Source organism: Schistosoma mansoni, chromosome W (assembly GCF_000237925.1).
Source record: "Schistosoma mansoni strain Puerto Rico chromosome W, complete genome".
Classification (NCBI taxonomy): Eukaryota; Metazoa; Platyhelminthes; class Trematoda; order Strigeidida; family Schistosomatidae; genus Schistosoma; species Schistosoma mansoni.
In genome coordinates this window covers 42,924,142-42,947,500 of record NC_031502.1, presented here as the reverse complement: position 1 = coordinate 42,947,500, position 23,359 = coordinate 42,924,142, and the positions used below count along the sequence as shown (strand labels likewise).

The following is a 23,359-nucleotide window of genomic DNA, read 5'->3' as shown; positions in this document are numbered from 1 at the left end:
TTATTAGAAAAATTAAAAAACTTTATTAGATCAGTAAAAGAATAAAGTATAAGAATACCGTATAACTGCCTAAAGTATATCATCATAGGTGAAAATAAATAAAGGTGATATGTCTAAAACTTCATTTCTTCCCAAACATACACATTAATTTAATGTATCCAGGTAAAGTAACATTTACAATTGATTGATCGCTAGATGGTGATCAATATTATGTCAGTCGTTCTTAGTGCAGTTCGAATCCTATCGACCAAGTTGCGATGTGGTCACCAGTCTAGGTGATTTGACATTGAGTGCACTGTGTTGAAATAAGATGATGGTTGAAGATAGTCAACAGGAAACATTGGACCTAGGTTTCGTACTACTTGGCACTCGTCAGCAAAGTGTATCTATAATCTTGAGGGAACTGATTCTCCCTGACGAATTCAATCCAGTGTCACCCAGCTTCACAGTTAGAGACGTTACCACTGATCTGTCCGGGCCGCGACTGACCTCCTGTAGGACTGAGATGTATTTACAATTGGTTGATCACTGGGTGGTGATCAATGCCATGTATGTCAGGTCCTTCTTAGTGCAGATTGAATCCTATCGGCCAAGTGACATTATGAATTTACTAGTTGTAATAAAAATTTAATTTAGTAGAATGTTACATAACACTACACATATCTAGCTGTTAAATGCCACTACTAAAGAATTCATAATTTCACAACTCAAAACCTTGTATCATATACTTAAGATAAAAGTTCAACGTATCATTTATTTCTGGTTCCTAAGAATATTTTGTTCTTAGAAATTTTATTTATAAAAGACGAACTGTAATCAGGCAATAATTTATAGGACTAAAATACCGTTCAGTGCTTTTAGGTTTTCAATGGTGGTCTAAACTAGATCAGTTAATGATTTCAATGAAATATTTTACAACTTAAAGTCATCTGATGTAACTTTAAGTAATACCTCCCATCATCCATTATGACTAGATATTCTTAAGTATTTTTTCTTAAAATTGTGTATGTTGGCCTATAAGTCTATAAGAACTATTCTTCAATTAATCTACACTTTTGTGAATAGATGCAGTTCATAATATTCCCAAATATAATATCTTTTAAAGTATGTAACATACTGAGCTCTTTTCTGTATTACTGATGTCTATTCTCCCATCATTTTATTAAAAAAATTTTCAAAGTATTTGATTTTTTTTATATTAGACACGGAAGTTTTAACCGATGAAAGATTTATTTGATTCAAGAGGGCAACAACATCTATTAATACATAAACGTCATAATGACATCCGATGCTTTTCAGTTTTTCGTTATATGATACGATAATAAGAATAAGATAGTATAAACAGTAGCAATTATTGAGAACAATATCAAGGCAGTCCGCACAGGATTCACATATGCCAACAAGAGACTGATCAATTGCAGTCCTAAATAACAATGGGAAGATACAATATTATAACAAATAGTTTGACAAAAATTAGGCGCCGAGTATGGAGAAGTCATTATATTGTGATAAACATATTTGAAATAATCTCAGTGGTCGAAATTTTAATTAATTCCAATATTTCATCCAGCAAACTTGTCTGATTCCTGAAGAAGCTTAGGCAAGTTTGCTGGATGACACGTTAGAATTATCTAAATTTCAATCACTAAGATTATTTTAAATATAATTTTCATATAAAATATTATCTTTCAAAATCCTTAACTGAAACAATAGAATACATAGTATGCTGTACATCTACTAAACTGTTGCTTATTATAAATATATTCTTATTTGAGGAGAAGGTAAGCTATAGTTTATTAAAAACTGTAGTGCCGTGCTTCGCTAATCGTTCACCTCAATAACCGTTATAATACAAATCTTAACGCTGCATAAAATCAGAAGGCAAAGAGAAGCGGCAACTACAGTTTTATTGACAAAATGATGCAGACCAGAAAGTCATAAGTATATGAGCAAATATCAGTGAGCGAAGCATAAATGACACGCATTGAAGATGGCGGGTAAGCCAACTGGCTATGAGCAAGCATTACTCAATATTTATCGTCAAATAAGAATAAGTTACAGACATGTGATGATTAAAATAAAAAGTGTACACGCACATAGGTTCATATAAAAAATGGTCAGGGTTAATAAGTGAATAATTAACAAGGTCAAAACATGACTCAAGATGGATAGGTAAATTGGCTTGTCTAGAAGCTAGAATAAGATATATGAGCTTAACATATCAATCGACACCACAAAACAAAGTTTAGAAATTATAATTATAATTAATTATAATACAAGTAGAAAAATTTAAAATAACATAAAATAAGCATTCGTATTTTTCTCTTTATTTAATACTAACTAACTCCATACTCTGTCGAATAATTCAAGTATAAACATTGTAAGAAGACTATAAACTCCTTGGCAATAAGTCACATCATAATAATACAATAACTTATAGTAAACAAATTAAACGGTCATGTGAAACTTCCATAAAACTAATCAAGATATTAACAGAATTCACACAATATTTTATGTGACAATGTAAAGAAAGTATGGAAAAGATAGAAAAGATGATGTTTTACATAAATGCCTACATAGATGATATTACCTCTTGCCAAAATTTGTCATGGAATTTGAAACTGTATATGTATATGTATATATAATTAATAGAATTTCACCTTTATAAATTGAATGTTTATTTCTCTATTTGTATATATATGTATAAACAAGATTATGTTCTACCTCTTATCTATGATTACTCTTTTTTTTTGCCTATTTGATTTCTTGGGAAATTTGATAAAACCATGTTTAGTTATAAATTGAAATGTCAATAATTTGTAAAAGTCATACCAATTTTATACTTATTTCCAACGATCTTTTTTTGTCTTATTCTAATCCATTTGGTTTCTTAATTGTTATTGTTATTATTCGTAGTAGTAGTAGTAGTAGTATTGTCATTATTACTATTAATCTATGGATAGTAATCATATAGTTATTTTTTGATAACTCAAACCCACTGACATACACATTCACGTACACACATAAATTCACATCATTAGAAAGAAAATATTTGTACACATATACATGCAATGCATCTAAAATGTGTGTTATGCTTCCATGATGGAATTATTCTAATCAGAAAAGAAGAAAGGAAAATCACAATCACAAATGACATTGGCATGATTAATTTACTTGCGTCTCTAAAGTTATTAGTGTGTTATTGTTATTATTATTAGTATCAGTGTAGTTCACCTGTGTTCAGGTAGTTTTCGCACTGCCTAAAATTACTGTAGATTATAAAAAAAAATAATACAAATTCATACTAGTAGATTATTATTATTATTATAGAGGGTGGTTATAATTTTGTTTACAATGAAGTATTTATTATGTTTATGAATGTAAAATGTCTTCCTTATCAAAAAGAGGACATAAATAAGTAACAGAAAATGGAAGGAAATCTTTCTTTCTTTTTATATACTACAAACTAATCGAAAACATCTCATTAACTCATATTTGACAATCTTTATATATATATATATATATATATATAATCACAGACATAACTACAATACAATGTTTCCTATGAAGTTTTTAGGTGATCAAAATTATTATGTGAATAGCCTATAAACTTACTTTTGCTTGTCTTCTATCTATCGTTAGTATTTTTTTCCTATGATTCCAAATTATTTTTTGCTTTCATATAAATAGAGAGAGTTTTTTATCGGTAACTTATTGGGTCAAGTCAATACAATATAAAGTAGATGTATACAGAATAGTCATTGGTCTTATAAGATAGAATAATTATTTGGATACAAATCTTATCAACAAAAAATAAAGAAAAGCGTAATTTACAAATTATATATAGATACACAAAAGAAGCTATATTATTACATTAGTAATATGTATATAATAATAATGTTAATATCATTATTAATTCCAACGTAGTGAATTAAGAATAAAAAAGATTTTTTGGATCCTACATTTCAATTTAATTGTAAATACTTACCCAGTGCTCCAAAAATGTATATCTAATAGATATGAATATATGAATGAATAGTGTAAATCAAATACTATGATGGTAAAGGAAATAAGCATTTATTTCAATTCATATATATATGCATATATAATCACTTCATCTGTTTATATTTTATTTCACGCACACTGTTTACGTTCAAGAGCGGTATGTTATAATTTATGAATAACACTTAATTGTTTCAACGTCAAAGACCGACAAAGTGATGTTTGCAATTATATATATATATATATATATCTTATGTGCGGCTAATTGGATATATCATGTTTACTTCAGAGAAACCAGTAATATACTAATACTGTATGGGAAGTATGAAAAAACGTAAAATTACTCGATAGGCTATTTTCAAATCATTTTACGCTGGTATAAGTTAAAATTTTTTTTCTATAATACGGTTAATACATATTACATATTAATTTACTAAAAACTAACATTATGGTATATTTTATAGAAATTTATTTTCATTTTATGTTATGCGTTTAAACAAAATTTATAATATCCAACAATAGACCCTACTGACTAAATTATACTTCAAATGTTTTTAAAACTATTTATATCAATATGAAAGGAAATTTTATGGGAATTCAAATCGTTAATTAATATAAGTCAGACTATGAAAAAAAACTAACTGATATTGGTTACTTTCTAGTCTAACAAGTTATTTTTCTTCAGTATTTTCAAATAATCGGTCTCAATAATTTATCAGAAAGGGGGTTTTATGGACATTGTAGTAATTTATTAGTTGAATTCATGAGTTCATTAAAACTAGACCACCATGGATGCGCACCGCTGAGGAATCCCATACTGGGACGAAACGGCCGTCTAGTTTTTAATGGTGGTCTAACTATAATCGATTCATGAATTCAACTACTAAACTTGATAACTTAAATGTTTCGCCGAATGATGATACTATCATCCACGACAACATTGAGGGGTCTAACGAAGTAAACTTACTCAAGATAATATTGAGAGACAGATTCCGCTAACAAAATAAATTTACTAGCCAATGTTTACAGACTATATTTCAACAATAAAATATAGCAGTGGGCCCCATTAAACTTTTACGCGGTTAGAAAAATGATCATGACATTTTGCTTTAGAAAATGACAACAACTTTACTACTGAAATGTTCAAATGTTCAACTAGGATGAAACGAGCGTCCTGGGTTCCACTGCTAGCCACTATCCATATTCGCTTATACTGATTGATATTATTATGAATTAATATTTTATAGCCTTGATTAAGATTAGTAAATTTCTCTTATTCCTAATATTGCAGTATATATATATATATATATCCTTCATTGTCACACATTGAGGAAATCACGCAACTGCATCACAAAGCAAGCCGTCACATGGAGTCCTGAAGGCCAGAGGAAAAAAAGAAGACCAAATAACACATTACGTCGAGAAATGGAGACAGACATGAGAAGAATGAACAAGAACTGGATAAAACTAGAAAGGAAGGCCCATAATAGAGTGGGTTTCAGAAGGTTGGTCGGCGGCCCACCCTCCATTGGGAGTTACAGGTGTAAGTAAGTAGGTAAGTTAGATCCTTCACTGTAATGACGCCCAACATAAATCACATAGGATTCATACAATCTATTTCTTGATTCTGATTTCAGAATAGGTATTTAATGAATTTCACAAGACAAGAAATTTCAACAACCCAGTTATCAATCCTATGAACAAATGAAAAATAACTAAACATCAGGAGAAAAAAACAAACAAATTATATTTTAAATAATCATAAATTAGTTTTCTTTCCTGCATTGTTTCTTCTTAAATGTTATATAACTGTACAATAATGTGATCAATGTATGAATTTCAACATTGACTATGAATTGTTTTGTTTTAAATATTAGTTTTCAGTTTGTACTGTCTTCCATTCTATAAATTTTCTGGTGATTTAGCTAAATTATAAGCAGAAAATGGATGTGATATAATTGTATTTGATTTAATTGTTTTCTTATGAGATAATTCTAATTTTGATTTTTTCATTACTGGTATATTAGAATCATATTGTTTTAGTTTAGTATTCTTTTCTATACAATATGAAGATAAATTGTTATATGGATCCATTTTTAAATTGATTGGAATTTTTTGATAATCAATAAATTCAGGATTAAGTTCGTTGTTGAAATTTCTGAAAAAAGAAAAAAGAAAACGTTTTGTCAAAAGACAGTTCGTCAGAAAAAGCTGAGTCTTTTTATATAAGGAAATTACATACATATCTATATTATTTAACACAAAATATACGCTACTAAAACTCACTTAACGCGTAAATAATCAATAGTGATGGGTTTTGTAGGTCATTTATCAAAATTTAAGACTAAAACTTGATCATCATGAGTACTTCTTGCCTTTCCATAATTTTTGACCTCTTACCTCAATCCGTCATCGAGTTAAGATATGAGTTAGAAATCAAATAGGGATTTTGAAGCCTCAAGTGTATTTGTCTGTATCCGTTGTGGAAGAAATTTCAGAAATATTGTTAAGCACGAACCATGTCTCAATAGATGGCGATTTAGGTTTGTCATAGTTACTATGTTAATTTATTAAAGGAAGTCAAGCGTGTAGTGTACACAAAATGTTCATATGACATTAGATGTATTATAAGTTAACTGAACTAAAGGAAAACTGGTTTCTGTTAAGTCTGAATATACTGATGTACTTACGTTAAAAACACTGTTTTTAAACGAAATTCGAGCAATTTTACGAAAACAGCATTGGTCAAGCATATGGAAAAGATGTAAACATCTAACTTGATGAGTTAAAAAGGCAAGTTACATTTCTATACAGTTCAATTGTTTTTACTTACAGACATCTGAAAGCAGCACAAGCCTACTTGAGTAGTGCTACATTTGAAGTCTTCTAAAATGCTTTCACTAAATCCCTATTGCCTTCAAAATAAGCGTTAGACTTCTTCATTGGAATAAATTCAAAATCTTTTGACATATTAAATTTCTCATCTTTCTTCCGTGTTGTAAATATAAGGGTTAAATGTCCTGATTTAATTTCCATCAGATGTAGAAATTTGTTAAATGGTAATAAATTAATTCGAAAATATATGACTCACATTAGCGGGATGTGTTGACACAGAAGTTACTTAGGGTATATGTGAATTAGAAAGTAAATAGTTTAAACATCACTACTACTGCTAATCTTATTATTAAAAGGTCAAGAGATAAGGCTGTGAATGAGGTAGATATACTGTGACGAGGAAAGAATTTTTATAAATTCAGTACACAAGTAGAATTGAAAGCCTATGATTTTAGAGAAAAGAAATAATTAGTAAGACAGTGAAGTCAGTTGTTACGTATAAAGTTGAGTGATGAAAAAGGAATACTCAATGAAAGATTTGTAATAAAAACAACATGAGTATAATTTTGATGAAAACAGTTTTATAGGCTTATTTATCGCACTACTATGACTGAAACCAAAATGAAAGTACTAACTGAACTGTATTTAATAGTGTTATTTAATCACCGTGGAATATATGTTGCCATTCACTTGTGTTACAGTATTTATCGATTTGCTGTGTGTACAGATTATGATTAAATTTTTATTTCTCTAAAAAAGTCCCCTCTGATTTGAGTATCTTTAAGGGCTATTACTGCTAATAATCTCTTTGACTACTTAACAACTAGTATCTGGATTACTAGACACTAGGAAAGACTGTAACAATTTAACGATCCTTGGTCGTATCACAGAAACCCTGTTGCACAGTAAAATATCTTTCACATTCTCAAGCAGCTCTACTTATCATTATTATGTCTTGCTGCAGTTGTTGTCAATGATCATATACACTTTGACCAGGTCACGAAATTTGCTTTAAATTCATTCCTTTAATACAGACACTAACCCCAATCTGTCAACGATAAGAATCTAGTTGAACATCAGACTAGAAAATGAATTACTTGAAAACTCTAGCGTAACTAGACTTTTGAATGAATCAATCAACAGGAAAAACTTACAGAAGTCGAAAACACGGTTACACAGAAATCCGATAAGTTCAAATAAAACGATAAATTATAACGGTTCGAAACTAGTAGCCAGCAAAATGTACAGACATTTCGAAAAGCGAATGCTCACTCTACAACCTTCATTACACAAAACGTTGGAGAAAATCATCTTCTGACCACTTTTTTATTGAAATGGCTATTCTGACAACATATTAAAGCCTCCATCAAGTCAACAGAGAATCACAAAATCATTTCAAGAAATCAGAAGGCAAACAGTTCTATTATATGTGAAATATTTTCTGAGGACTAACCATAAGGATCTTAAAGTCTATCAAAACTCATGTTGCTCGCAATCCAGTACAATCAATTTATTTCATTTTATACAAAATTTTATACAAAATTAAACACCTAATAACGAAAGAAGATAAATGCAACATCATTCAAAAATAGACTTCATCAAATGTACACTTGAACACACAGTCACCCCTTCCATCGACCAGAACATGAACACAGATTAGTCGTGAAACATTATATGACATTACTCATATCAACACATTCGGAAAACTGCGAATTAGAATCTGGCTGAATGAACGTCAAAATTCCTTACCTGAAAAAGTCCAAAATAGCACGGGACTTCCTCAGACCTAGTATTCAGGTCTATGTGTGAAAATTGGCTTACCTATTTAAACTTACCTCATTAATCTGTATGGAGAGCTACCTATCATGTGGTTCGAGATAAGACATCAAAGACAGTCAAGAAAAATACATTAACAAACGAGATTAAATAACATATATAAAGACAACAGTTCACGAATAAAGCCAACAAACAAACTGATTTACAGTTTGTAGAATAATAAAAGGAACTTTACTTCAAAATATTGTAAATGATAGTTTGCTGTCAAAACGACAATTAAAGCTTTACGATTCAATTATCTAATTCAGAAATCTTAACAGCATTAAAGTGATACAAAGTGCCGAACAGTCATATACAATTACTATTGAGATTTTATTTTTGAGTTATAGCTTCAACACGCAAGGGATAATAATCAAGTCACCCATTACCGTTGACTTTATTGAACATTTAAGTTGAGTAACATAGCAACAGTATAACAGCGACAGTTACAGTAAATTACTTGAGTAATCTAACTTTTCATGTAAATTTCACTCATTTCGTACTAACGGTTTTCCACTGTACACAAATGCTCATACCTAATAGCTCAATACTTGACTAGCTCTGTTATAATAAATATTGTGGTTAGTAAGTTAATAGTAAAATAAACTATTAACCATATATCGATAATGCTTTATGATAATTTAGAATTACGTAGTTATGAAGTCACTTTAATTTGAATAACACAACCAGTTCAACATTGTAACGGACCACTGTTCATAAGCACGTACTGAAACGGCACAATTTTAACCTAAAGGTTAATGCTATACCAGTTGACATACTGTGATAAAGGTTAATTTTACTGAATCCACTGAAATTTTTCATATTCTCCAATAAAATCCGCTTAAAAATACAAGAAAAATAAATTTATAATGTTGTACATAAATTATAATTTTCAATACTACTCACCTTTCTGATCCAGTTAACGGTGAACAGTTGTTCTTGGCATCGTAATTTAAAAATGGAACTGATTTTGGAGTTGATTGTGATTTATAATTTACAGAATAATTTTCATTTGACAAAGCCATTTTATAGGTACATGAGTTAGTAGTGGAAATACGACTCTTCCTACCAGCAGAAAGAACACAGTAGGTCAGTACTAAACAAATATCATCTGTTTTCAATTGTCTACATGATAGATCTTGTTGATTTAATGTTAAATTTGGCTCAATAGATGACCATCCATGTCCATATACAAAAAATGGATAATCATTAGTAACATTCAGTACTAGTTTTTTGTCCACCTTGAAAATTTAAGAAAAAAGATTTATTGTGAAAATATTAGTGTTATAATGTACTTTCACACAATGTAAAATATTTGATCTATTTCAGTAAGAATTAATAAATAGAGTATAGTATAGATTTATAAAGAATTAATGAATGCGCATTGCTGAGGAGTCCCACAATAGAACGAAACGGCCGTCCAGTGCTTCCCTGTTTTCTATGGTGGTCTAGCTTCAATTGATTCATGATTTCAACTATATAAAATTATTGATTTAATAATTTATTCGCATGGCTCAAAATTTACTGTACGCTTGGAAAATTCAAGTTTAACCAACTTTAAACATTTAAAGCCAAAGAAAGGAAATATGTCTTAGAGGTATTCCTTTATTTATAATGTCCTGTTATCTAGATATGATTTTGTTAATTTTAGGGCGACAATATCAAAAATCCTAAAATATATTGTAAAAGTCATGAAAGAATTTATTATCCAATCTGTATCATAAGTATTTCTTGTATTACTAAAAAGATATTTGATGAACTCCTTACTAGAATTCTTTGGTTTAGGTGCTGACCGTTTGAGAAAGATGTATGATTAACAGTTATGTAAATATTGTTGTCAGGAGTACATATTAGTGAAATAACATGATCATACACAGTGTATATAAACAAAATGATGTCATTAATAATAGTTTCATTTAGTTTATTGTTGAATCAATTCATGAAAATACGGAAACCAGGATGAACTTTGAAAATTTGATGTTTAATTAGTTAGTGAATAAACTATGAATTAAAAGTACTCAGCTATATATCTAGATTAATGACATTTTTTTTAAAGTTTGATGTATCACTTGAGTTAAATTTAGTGAAATGACAAAATAATATGATTCTCTTACTTATTTCAACCAATAAAATATAATTTAACTCAGTAACAAACTAGGGTTTTCTATAATTTCCTGTGAGTTACACTTGTTGTACGAAAAATAGACGTAGTACCTTAGTATATAAACTAAAGTAAATGAAGTGTGATTTGCATTGGTAATCGAATAAACGATATTCACGTAAGTTATGAAGAATGCCGCCTATTTTATGTAAGAAAACATTAAATAGACTCTGAGGTTAAAGTAATTTCAGTCACATCAACTGAAAGTCACTCATATTATCAGTATTATCACTATTACAACGGAACGAAACAAACTAACTTGATGATGATGATGATAAATAAACAGCTTCACTCATCATAGCATTCAAAAACATCAGTATATGTCTTTGTAGATATTAAGTGAAGGATAATAATTTTAGTTATATGATGCCAAATAATTGAAAATAATATTAAAAAGCAACTGTACTGTAAAATGAGTGAAAAAGTTAACATAAAAAGTGCCATGCAAAACTGAGATTAGACTGTTACTTATTGTATATAGCACAATGAAATCTATTTTATTATGTAATATAAATAACTGGATTATTTATCAAAATTCTATTATATTTATTTATTACTTACTAACTTTATTTCTTATAAATAATGTTAATATGCCCTTGGGGTAGAATAATGCTTGATTTCATTGAAACGTAATCTGTATACTACCCCATGGGATTTCAGTAGGATGGATTTTTCGATGGACTTGTAGAAAAGGACTATCTTTTAACGATAAATTTTATTACGTCCACTTTATTCATTTAAACAGAACAAATATATAAGTGGAATAGTATATAACAAGATAGAGAAATGAGAACAACGGTGAGAACAGTAACATTAGCAGAAAAATGTTACAACCTTAAAAGTAATAATAATAATAATCAATTGACCTATGGGGCATAAGTCATCAAATAAAATAAAGAAGAAAATAATACAAACAGAAAGACCAACGCATTTCATTATATTATTTATAAATAATAATAAAATCAAGTAATTGAAAACGTTGAAGAGATTATCACTTGATAATTGATTTTAGGACATAGAATTAACTCTTAAAGACTTATTGAATCAAAGATTTAATGAGTGAAAGTATACAGTGGGTAGAAAGTTAAACTTAACTGGTACTCGTTAAGAGATTATAGGGGAAGATGATGGAAGACAATGAACACGTAAAAAAAAAGTAGGACGAAAAAATAGGTTGAGTTGAAAATTTAGTTACCTATAATTGATTGAGCAAAAAAGAAATAACAACCAATGTTTTGATCACTTACTTAACAATCATATAAATTACTCATTAATGCACATACAGATAAATAGAAAGGTGGAAATAAGACTGCGATAAACACAAGTACCCTGTTAGAGTGTCATGTAATGTAACATAGAAAGAAACAGTACATGTATGTTGTAGGCATTAGTTGAACAGGGTGAATATAGTTTCTATTTCTTAGTAAATAAACATAACTGGTATATACTCTTGAGGAATTGAAATGATTGATGTTTGAAAAATTAAATAACTGGGGCTATCTTTTGACTGTTATAAGGTACTTATTTTTGCATATATCAGTATCCTTAGGATAACTATTGGAAAAGACAGTGTTTTGTATATATGTTCAGTACTACTTAAAATAACCATTCAACCTCTTTCTTACTTTGTTACAGAATTAAATTCACAATTTTTTAAGAACTGTTTGAACACTAGGAAACTTAGGCTAGTGACTTCATAAATAGTTTACCAGTGAATATCTGTTCATTAAAGTCTCGAATCCAGCTTGTTCTATGTTTTATAGAGCTTTTCACAACAGAAATTATGCTATATAGTAATTTCGGGTACTTATAGATTGATTGAATATCACTGCAAGATTAAAGATCTCTCTGGTTTACAAATATGACAAAATATTTAAATAAGTTTATACACTGAACATTTTAGAAATGTGGGGACGAATTAATATTTCTTGATGATGAGTTAACAGATATTATCCAGTCTGAAAGACGGTTATCACCACAAACTGCTTTACTCGAAACAACCATCGTAAATCAAACAAAACTAGATAGCTTTTTGTCCTTGTATGTAACTCCTTAGAAGTAGTCATTCATCTTCCCGCCAAAGATATTACGCAGGACTGCGTAGATAGTAAGATTCCATGACACTATTGTTTTCTACATTTTTGTGGTAGTTGATATTGGAAAGTAAAATTCCCAAAATAAGCGTTTTATACTACTAGAAACCATTTATTACGACTAATCACCTTAAAAAGTATAGGATTTTATAAAACCCAATAAACACATTAAATAGCTACGTGTTGATTTAAAACGAGACCCATAAAACTTGTTGAATCACATTTCTTAACTAAAGACTTGATGTTTCATATCACATTGATTGAATAGGATAAAATGTTTGTTTGAAACTGTTTGACGTTAGTTTATGAAGATTATTTCTCGAATGTTTGACTATCTTTCAATAATACCTAATTTCAGAGAAATTTTCAAAGTGGTATAATTTATCACATTATTTAATGGGAATCAAAAGCTTTTACACGCAGCACATCGACCAAAAATCTCTTAGAATAGTATAAAACTTGGCCAAAGCTCATTATATAACTTTGAAAATTGCCCATCATTAGAAAATGCATTTCAGTCTAATTTATAGGAAGCGACATTCAAATATTCGACAGTTGAGCAAATATCTACATATCTGTAACTCTAACTACCTAAAAATTGATGAACGCTTTCTAACCACACTACTTACTAAGTTCCAATCAAAGTAAAATATATTGATAACAAACTCACAAACATCTAAATAAAAAAGATAAATTGATTAACTTAAAAACTTTCCAAATGTTTCACAAATCCTATCACATTTTCAAAGTATAGTAAGATGTTAGCCACATTTACACAAATTCGTTTCTTATTTCTATTTATACATTTATTAAAAATTTTATTTCACACTAATTTAAAATGGTAAATTCCTATCCACGAAGTACCAAACTGAGTTGAACGGCCGTTTCGTCCTAGTACAGGACGATACAGATGTTCAGTACTTCCAGTTTTTCAATAATGGTCTAGTTCAGATCAACTTTTGAATTCAACCGTTAAAATACTGACTATTACTTATATATATATATATATATATATATATATATATATATATATATATATATATATATATATATATATATAATCTCACAGTGGGAAAACGTTTTGAGATTATTATTTATCAACCATATTACTAAAGTAACTGAACTATCATTAATTATCATCCCTTGAATCAATAGAAATTTTGTTAAAATAAAAGCCTTATGTATATTTAACATGAAAATAGAACATCTACACTGAAAATGAGAACCAACAAAAAAATTTACATTATTTTTCCATTGTTCATTAATTTAAATTAATTTTCTTTTATTTTCAAAGGGTGAAAAACAAAAAAAAATTAAATGTACAATTTATAGAATATTTAGATATTTGAATGAATAACAGAATGATGTTACATAATCAGTGAATAAAACCATTTTAATTTTTTTTTTAAAAACAATCAGCTTGAAAATCTTGTATTCATTATTATAGATTATTCGTTTCAATATTATTTTCTTTCTTTCTTTTTAATACAAGAATAAACTATTAAAATAAAGAAAAGGATTTTTGAAATGAGAGAGAGGGGGGAGGAAAGAGAGTGAAATAACAGAGCACTAAGTTACACAAAGACAAATAGAATAAAATTGTTTATTTGTTATTTATCAATCTCCTTTATTTTTTCACTTAGTATTGTTTGTTTGAATCTTCCCATTGATGTTTAGGTATACAACTAGTCAGTCTCTTATTTTCATATGTGCATACTGTGCGTATTGCCTCGATATTGCTCGTTTATTTTTACTTTTTTTTACTTTTTCTAACCAAAATATTCACAATCTATTTTATTATTCGAATATTTAAACACCCCCTTTAATAAACATTCACAATAATTATAATTTTGTTAATTCATTAGTTCATTTTCATTTATTTATTTGTTTTGAATGAGCTCAATGATTATTCTGTTTATTTTTAAGATTTCACTAACAAGTGAAATATCATAATGTAAGTTAACTGTGAATGGAATGAAAATTATTCATAGGATAATATAGAGATAAAACTAAAGAAACTTATGAGAACAAACTAATAACTATGAGTTCAGTATTATTATTATTATAAAGAAGCAGAGCAAATGTATGTTGATAAATCCTGTATTCAATTAAGTTTCTACTGAATTAGTATAATATGAAATGATGAGAAAGCATATGATTTTGTAGCTTTTAAACAAATATTCTGGATGTAATAAAGAATCATAAAACTAAATAGAATTCCTTGTAAGCAAAGATGGATAGTGGCTAGCAGTGGAATCCAGGAGGCGCGTTTCGTCCTATTTGGGACTTTTCAGCTGGATGTACTTGCATCTCAGAGTTGATGTTCACCCTGAGACTCGAACCCAGTACCTTTCGCTTCAAACGCCATCACCTTATCCACTCAGCTACAGAGTGCTGATAGCCACTTGTAGGTACATCCAGCCGACGAGTCCCGAATAGGACTAAACGCGCGTCCTGGATTCCACTGCTAGCCGCTATCCATCTTTGCTTACAATGTTTGTGAATTAAGGCTATATCGAGGCAATGCGCACAGTATGCACATATGCCAATTAGAAACTGACCAGCTGCAGTCCTAAACATCAATGGGAAGATTCAAACAAACAATACTAATTGAATTTAAATAGAATTCCTATTTGAACTTACTAATAGGATGATTGGGTAAGACTGTTATTGAGGTGTATAACTCCTTTTTATGTAAAGTATGTCAAATTTTAAATGACTGAAAAGAAATAAGAAGAAGCGTACAGATAAAATGAATTTCTGTGTCTAATCACTGTGTCTAACGAAATGTATTACAGTTTGATCAATAAAATCAAATCAAACTAGATTTGGTACTGGTTACTACTCAATGACAATGTAAGGATATGTTTTATTTGAACCATTAGAACGTTTACTAGTACACTGCTAATAATTAATGGAACATGGAGACAATGGGAACGTTTAACTGATGAAATGGAATCCAAAAGTCTTTCAAGGTGATTGGTGCATTGCATTATATATATATATATATATATATATATATATATATATATATATATATATATATATTATAGGCTATTAATTTTGTATACTTTCATAAGTGAAGCATAATCAAGACTAGATCTAGAAGATGACTCGATGTTTTAGGTGAAAATAAAAATCTATATAAAATGTTAGTTTTTCCGCAAATACTAAAGAATATTAGTTTCCATAAGGTTAAGATAGGTTTGCTTTTATGGCTACAGAACCAAATGAATTCGAATGGTCAAATAAGATCACAGGATAGACAAACATCTTCCTCTATTGAGAAACATTTAGTTGAAACTGGTCATAAGGTTGACATCAAATCAGCATTTGTAGTGTTGTACAAAAGCCTTCAAGGACGTATACTAAGGTTTATTGAAGCCTTAGCTATACAGAAATTGAAACCCCCTTTATGTGTTCAAAAACAATTTGTTCTTACCCTTAACCTACCCTGGTAATGCTTATTTATTATCCATTGTTTTTGTGTACTTTATTTATTTTCTTACCTTAACCTGTCTAGTTGACCTCTTAATTTTCATATAAAAATGTCTTAACAAGTATATATGTGATCAGATTGTTCGAAATGTATTGCGCTAATATATCACATAATTCTGATAAACTTCGTCTTCTCATTGCATTATCGAAATTTTATAGTTGAACCAATTTCAGAAAATTCTAATGGTGAAATTCACTCATTTTCAGTAATATCTGTTCTTCGATAGAGTACCAAATTAACTTAGCACTGTATTAAAACAAGAGGTTAACGGAAATTGTTCAGTTTTAAGACAGTTTACTTCGTAAACCAAATTTTGATAATGTTGATTCCAGTATTGGCACAAACCATCCAATCTTCTGTGGTTTTTATTGTCTCTTCACTTGATGTCTGTTCGTGATGTAAATTTTTTTAAAATGATATATCATGTAAAACCATCTCTTGTTCCTTTGTATTTTGGAGATGAAAGACAATTATCAAAATTGTAGAATTCCAAAAGATCCGAACCTGGATTTACAAGAAACTTGGTTGATGAACTCGCTCTCTTAACTTTCAACATAGAACATTTGGGATTGAATTTACTATCAGCTCTTATTTCTTGACTGAACGTCTGTGTTTCTATTCCTAAGGTCAAGATTGATCAATCAATCGGAAGCTTAAATTTCAAAGATTTCAGCAGCATTGAGTATTTAAATGTATTAAGGTCATACAGTATAACTGTGAGTGAAGTATGAGAATCATTACCATGTGAATGGTTCTAGGATAACATAGGAATTTTTTCTGAAAAACACGAAAAGAAATGTAAATATTTTCTTACAAGTGACAGGCATTATTATCTTTATGAATGGGTTTAATTTGATATATTTCAGTGGACATAATTCCCATTCATAAACCATTTGTATAAATATTGCTCACTATATAAACCATTTCATCGGACGGGAATTTTTAAAGTAATAACCCGGACAGCTTCATGTTGGTGGCTCAAATTTTTCAAGCTGAATTCTATATTTCCAGATTATTTAAAAGTGTTGTACGTCAGTTTGTGAATACATGGTTTCGTCTATCAATAACGCTTATCCATTTCATAAAGGCTTCAATAATTATGAAACTACATCTTCTTAGTCGACAGAAATATAATAATAAATCCAGTTATTTTGATTATTACCTTCACTCGCATGTATGCAGAGATTAAAAGAGAACCTTTAAACAACTCGAGAATTAAGTTAGCAGTAATACAACCCACTAGTGCTGGTAATGGTGGCATTTGGCGAAAGACGCTGTTTCAGATGGTCATTTTCAGTTAAACGTTGTTTGAATAAGACAGTGACAGTACCGTGTAAACACATTCAAAGTCATTGGTACCACTAACCGATCTAAGTTAGACATTTATTGACAACCATGCATTAATTGACAGCTATTTTATTTTAGTGTTGGACTCCTCAAAAGTATATACCCATGACTCTACAGTCGGCAATCGACACCAGAATCTTCGGTCTCGGACTCAAACCCCTTATCTTCAAACTACTGACTAGGAATCCAGTGGCACATATGTCTATTTTCGATTATTTAGCTTCACTTGAAGGAATGACACTTGAGAATAGATATCACTTGAATGATGTAAACGTTATTTACATTTCATTTACTGATGCTGTAAATTGAAAGTTGAAAATCTACTTTAACATCTAATTTATTTTCATACCAATAGATTCTTTCAATGACAGATAAGATTACTTGATATTCTATTCTGATTTACAACTTCTTGATTATATGGATACCGAATTATTTGCTTTTAGATTTTTATAGAGTTGAGATCACGAGTCAATTGAAGCTAGACCACCACGGAAAACCTGGAGGCACTGGATGGCCGTTTCGTCCTATCGTGGGACTCCTCAGCATTGCGCATCTACGATTCCGCCTCGCGAGATTCGAACCAAGGTCCTACCACTCTCGCACCAGAGCACTTAACCGACAGACCACTGAGCCAGCATTCAACGGTGTTAATGCCTAACTTCAACCAACTTGCAACCATTCACCAATGTCATCAGTGAGTTAATATCTCCCAGCAGACCCGGTTGAACTTCACTGGTTACTGCTTCTAGATTATTTAACTTTCGAGTCAATAATCACAATGAAATAGAATACTTCACCAAGCATAATAGTTAAAAGTACAAGTTGATAGTGGGAAGATAGGTGTACTGATAGTAGTAAGAATATTAAATTACGATAACAAAAGTCTTATCAATAGTTAAACATTGGAAATATGAGGTCAAACGTGTATAAATAGACTAGAATAGTAAATATGAGGTCAAACGTGTATAAATAGACTAGAATAGTAATCGCAAAACATTATATATATATATATATATATATATTAAAGCCTGATGACGATCTAATTGAAAACAATTGTTCGTTTACAAGTGTTGTTCTAATTTTCACAATGGGAATCTTTAATATTTAACCTTCTACACATACTTTAAATGTCTACTTACTGTATAATTTCTTCTTTTACTGATCAACAACTTACTTTCCTGTTGGTCAGTTGTATAAATTCATGATTATGAAATCGTTACTGACTATGAGACATAAATTTTGTACTTGCCTCATTAACTAACTTGGATGTATTAATGATCTGAATATTAAGTTTAAAAAAGAAAACAGGTCAAATATAAAACTATGAACGTTCATGTAACTCACATTAAAACTTTTAGCATTGAAATGAGGCCATAACATACGTGAGGCTTGTTTACTACAATTTTTTTCGTTTTTACCAACTAATAAATGATGACGCTTTGAAGATTGGATAAATGTTAATTCACTTGATAAATTAACAGTGTTATTATTTGAATCGTTTTTAATTTGAATTAATTTTACCCAACACATTTCCAAATTATTTGTACATGCTAAAGCTTCAATTAATGAACCATTATCATATGTAGATTTGTTAAAACTATCATATTTTATAGCGCTAGATATAAAGTCAGAAACTGACAAATCTTCTCTCACTTTAATCTCTCCATTAATAAGACGCACACATTTGTTTAAATTACACTCATTATTTAGTTTCCATTGGTCAGTATTTCCTGAGTTAATAAGATTTATCGGTTTATCTGCATTGAATGGTATTGGTGAATCGGATAAATGTGTAATACTTTTGTTATTCAATAAGCTATCCCACTTACTGGCTGCATTATGCAGTATACGATCAACTGTACACATTTTATCAAGTTCAACTGAGCAATTTTTATCATGGTTACAATTTAATTCCTTGGAATTTTCTCTCATCATTCTACTATCCATTAAAGAATTGAAAAAAGGAAAAACAGTTGAAGGTATTAATGACGACGGTAGATAATTCAATTCTCCTTGATTCCTGTCTCTATTTGTCTTACAATTTTTACTGTAAACATCATTCACTTGAATATCACAACTTGAAGACTTATTATTACCCCATAATTTACAAAATGTTTCATTTGGAGGACCATGAATTTTACTGTGGTTTGTAGGTGTTATTCCTGGAATCAGTGAACCATTTCTAGTTTGCTCTTGATCACTGTATATCTTATTGTATAAATACGAATGACGCTTTGTCTGATTTTGAATGTTTGCCGAATCAAGATAGTTGTTTAAGTTATTTGAGACAGATTTGTGACTATCATTACTGAATTGTGATGTTGATGTTTCAGATAACAAATTTGTCAATGTTTTATAAATGCAATTAGTCTCTGTCACCTCCTGTGAATTTTCATAAATTAATTCATTTAGACGGCTCAGCCATAACAGTAATAGTGATGATGATGTTATTGGTGGTTGTGTTGTTGTGACAGATGTCGAAGATGATGATAATGGTGATGAAAATGATCTTAATATGTCAAAATGATTTGGTTGTACATTATTATTCTTCAAGTGAGAATATAACGCGTGATCATATTGATTTAAGAAATAACTAAATTTCGCATCATCTCTTGTGTAATTATTTGAGTTTGGTACCGAATTTGTCAAGGACCTCTCAGTGATTTGATGTTTTTGTCTTACTGAATTATCCATAGAAGTAGTGTCGTTTTCGATGGTGTACGGAAATAACTCTTTATAATTTGGCATGAGTTTATTTCGACAAGAAGAGGAATGCATATTTATTGATGAAAAAGAATTCAATTTTTGGTTGTTCTGTAAAAATGTTAGAAAATTTGTAAAGTCATAATCAAACTGAAACTGTGAATTAGGATTTGAACTGTTGAAAACTGATTCAATTGGATTGTAAAGTGTATGTTGATTCATTGCCTTCTCAGGGAAATAAATGATAGCAACAAACTGCTAACAGTATTTATTACGAATTTGTTTTTAGAAATTAACTCCTACTTGTAACCATGTACATTTATCTACTGTATGTTTCGTCCTGTTATGGAAGTGAAATAAATTAGAAATTAATTTTTAACTAATTATATGACTCAAAAATGTATTTAATCTACAACAAATACTTAAATGAAAAAAGCAAACTAATTTTGAGAAACGCGTCATTCGAAAATTGTTTTCAAATTGTTTATCATTGATAACCATTTTGAGTCAACCTTTTTTTACAATTGAATGATCACTGGGTGGTGATCAATGTCATGCGTGTCAAGTCCTTCTTAGTGCTGATCAAATGCTATCGATCACATTGCAGTGTGGCCACTAGTCTAGGTGACTCGACACTGTTTGCACTATATTGAGATAAGATGATGGTTGGAGGTGGTCAACAGGATACCCTGAACCCGGGTTTCGTGCTACTTGGCACTCGTCAGCATTCGATCAGTATTAAGAAGGACTTGACACGCATGACATTGATCACCACCCAGTGATCAATCAATTGTGATTACATCTCAGTCCTACAGAAGGTCGGTCGCGGCCCGAATAGCTCAGTGGTAACGTCCCTGACTGTGAAGCTGGGTGACACGGGATCGAATCCCTCAGGGAGCATCAGTTCCTTCAAGATTACAGGTGCACCCTGCTTATGAGTGCCAAGTAGCACGAAACCCGAGGTCCAGTGTTTCCTGTTGACCACCTCCAACCACCATCTTATCTGAACTATTTTTAAATATTCAGATCTAAACGTCTAATTTGAATAATACCAGTTCAAGTAATTTCATTTTATGTGCTACATGAAAATCATTAAACGAGGCATTAAAGTACTTTTAAGTCATGTTATGATAATTTACCAATAGGGTTTAATTACTCATAGATTGATTGGAAATGTCTACAAGGTTTTCGAATAATATTTGATCATTTTAAATCAAATTTTGAAATATGCGGATGATTTAATTCACATTAATTCAATAGATTTAGAATAAGAAGAAATTCAAACAATTATCAAAGTGTAATTTGTTTTTATTATATATTATAGTCACAATTTTCTCAAGCTTACGAAGATACTGTTTATTTTATTTATTTGAACGCATAACATTTGTACAAAAGGACACCGAATACATATGCGCCACACAAGTCACTTGATTTGTGTGTAGATTGTAATACTTCCCGGGTGCCCAGACCGAAGCAGGTGGATTTATTAGGAGGCCACACCCGGGGCCTTCGACTTGAAGGTTTGATCCACAAGGCAGTGAAGCAACGTCAGGAGATACAGTCTCATGGTAGCTGGTGACCAATAATAGGTTCATACGCCATTTGTTCCTTCAGGATTCTGGAGTCCATGTGCACCATTGGTTTGAAATCAGGGTTTTACAGTTCCCCTAAGTGGGCCCTACGTGTCCAACAACCAGTTTTAAGCACTGGACATTCACTCTTCGTTCTCCTAATTTCGTAAACAACATCCCCACCACAAGAAGTTAGTATGACTTCTCTGTTAGTGGCCGTATACGTGTGGTCATGTGAGAGCATTTCGAGTGGAAGAGCTGACTCTCCCCACCCTCGGCCATATCGGGGCGTTCGGAGGCACGAAGATATTGAGATTTTAAAGTGCATATTGCTTTGAATATGACAAATATGTTTCAGTTGGAATGCATACCATTCGAAAAATAAACTAATTCGCACGAATATTCACATATTTATCCTTGCCAAACTGTCAGTATGATTCAAAAAACAACCATATTTGTATAATTGGAAAAATGACGGAAACGCAAAGATAAAAAGCTATCAGACAATGGCTTTATTCGTGTCTGCGTAAGATAAATGAACAGAATCATTCGTAAATAGAACAAGTTATAATTACTTTCTAAAATACAAGATGAATATTAAATTTGCTTAGATAAACATATTTAACGGTAGGTAATGAGAGGAAAAATCTCACATCTTTTTGTTGATTGCAGTACATAAGTTTGTCTTATACACTTTAATACACCGATATCATCTTACAATTTCTATAGTTGCTTTCGTTAATTGGACTAATATTTAACCAACCACACAATTTTGTAATTAAAATTCCTATCTTCCATGTAAATAGTGAATCAAAAGTTATTCATTCTATACAGACACACAATTCCTATTTGTGTTTATTTTTCAGCTTACTATTTAAATAGTGTAGACTCGTTTTTATTTGGTTTCGTTCTGCTTATAGAAGTAAATGTAATTATGCAGAAGACAAAGGGATACATTTCTGCCCAATTGTAATAACATGACATGCTACAACCGTAGCCAGAACAGATAGTGCTATATTTAGTTTTGCACTCAAATATGGATAAGAAGCAGGTGAATATAACTTTCTTCTAAATGAATTGTTACATAAACAAAACTTATATAAATAGTTCACTGCTATTTACTGCTTATAAAGTTATAATCCTAATCTTCTACATTTCCTAAATGTAGGACAAAACAACTTGTGAATAATTACCATTATAGTATGTAATCATCTTAAGCACTATGACGCACTATGTAGTTGTCATATAACATTTGAAAGTAATTTTACCAATAATACATTGATGAGATTTACGCTTTTGTAAAACTACTACATCTTCAGAGAGTAAGTCATTG

At 30.2% G+C, this 23,359-nt stretch overlaps 1 protein-coding gene and 1 non-coding gene across 2 annotated transcripts; both read right to left on the bottom strand.

Annotated features, from left to right (window-relative positions):
- Positions 1-5,904: 5,904 nt before the first annotated feature.
- On the bottom strand, positions 5,905-20,500 carry Smp_168620 (hypothetical protein; the record flags this gene model as incomplete). The annotated part of the gene is made up of 4 exons (XM_018789783.1): positions 5,905-6,160; positions 9,559-9,893; positions 19,097-20,134; positions 20,435-20,500. 4 exons carry the CDS (start codon positions 20,498-20,500, stop codon positions 5,905-5,907), a joined length of 1,695 nt encoding a protein of 564 aa, XP_018655192.1.
- Smp_tRNA_00716_Pseudo_TTG.1.1 lies at positions 15,231-15,299 on the bottom strand. Its single transcript has one exon. It is a non-coding gene (tRNA).
- Positions 20,501-23,359: the final 2,859 nt, after the last annotated feature.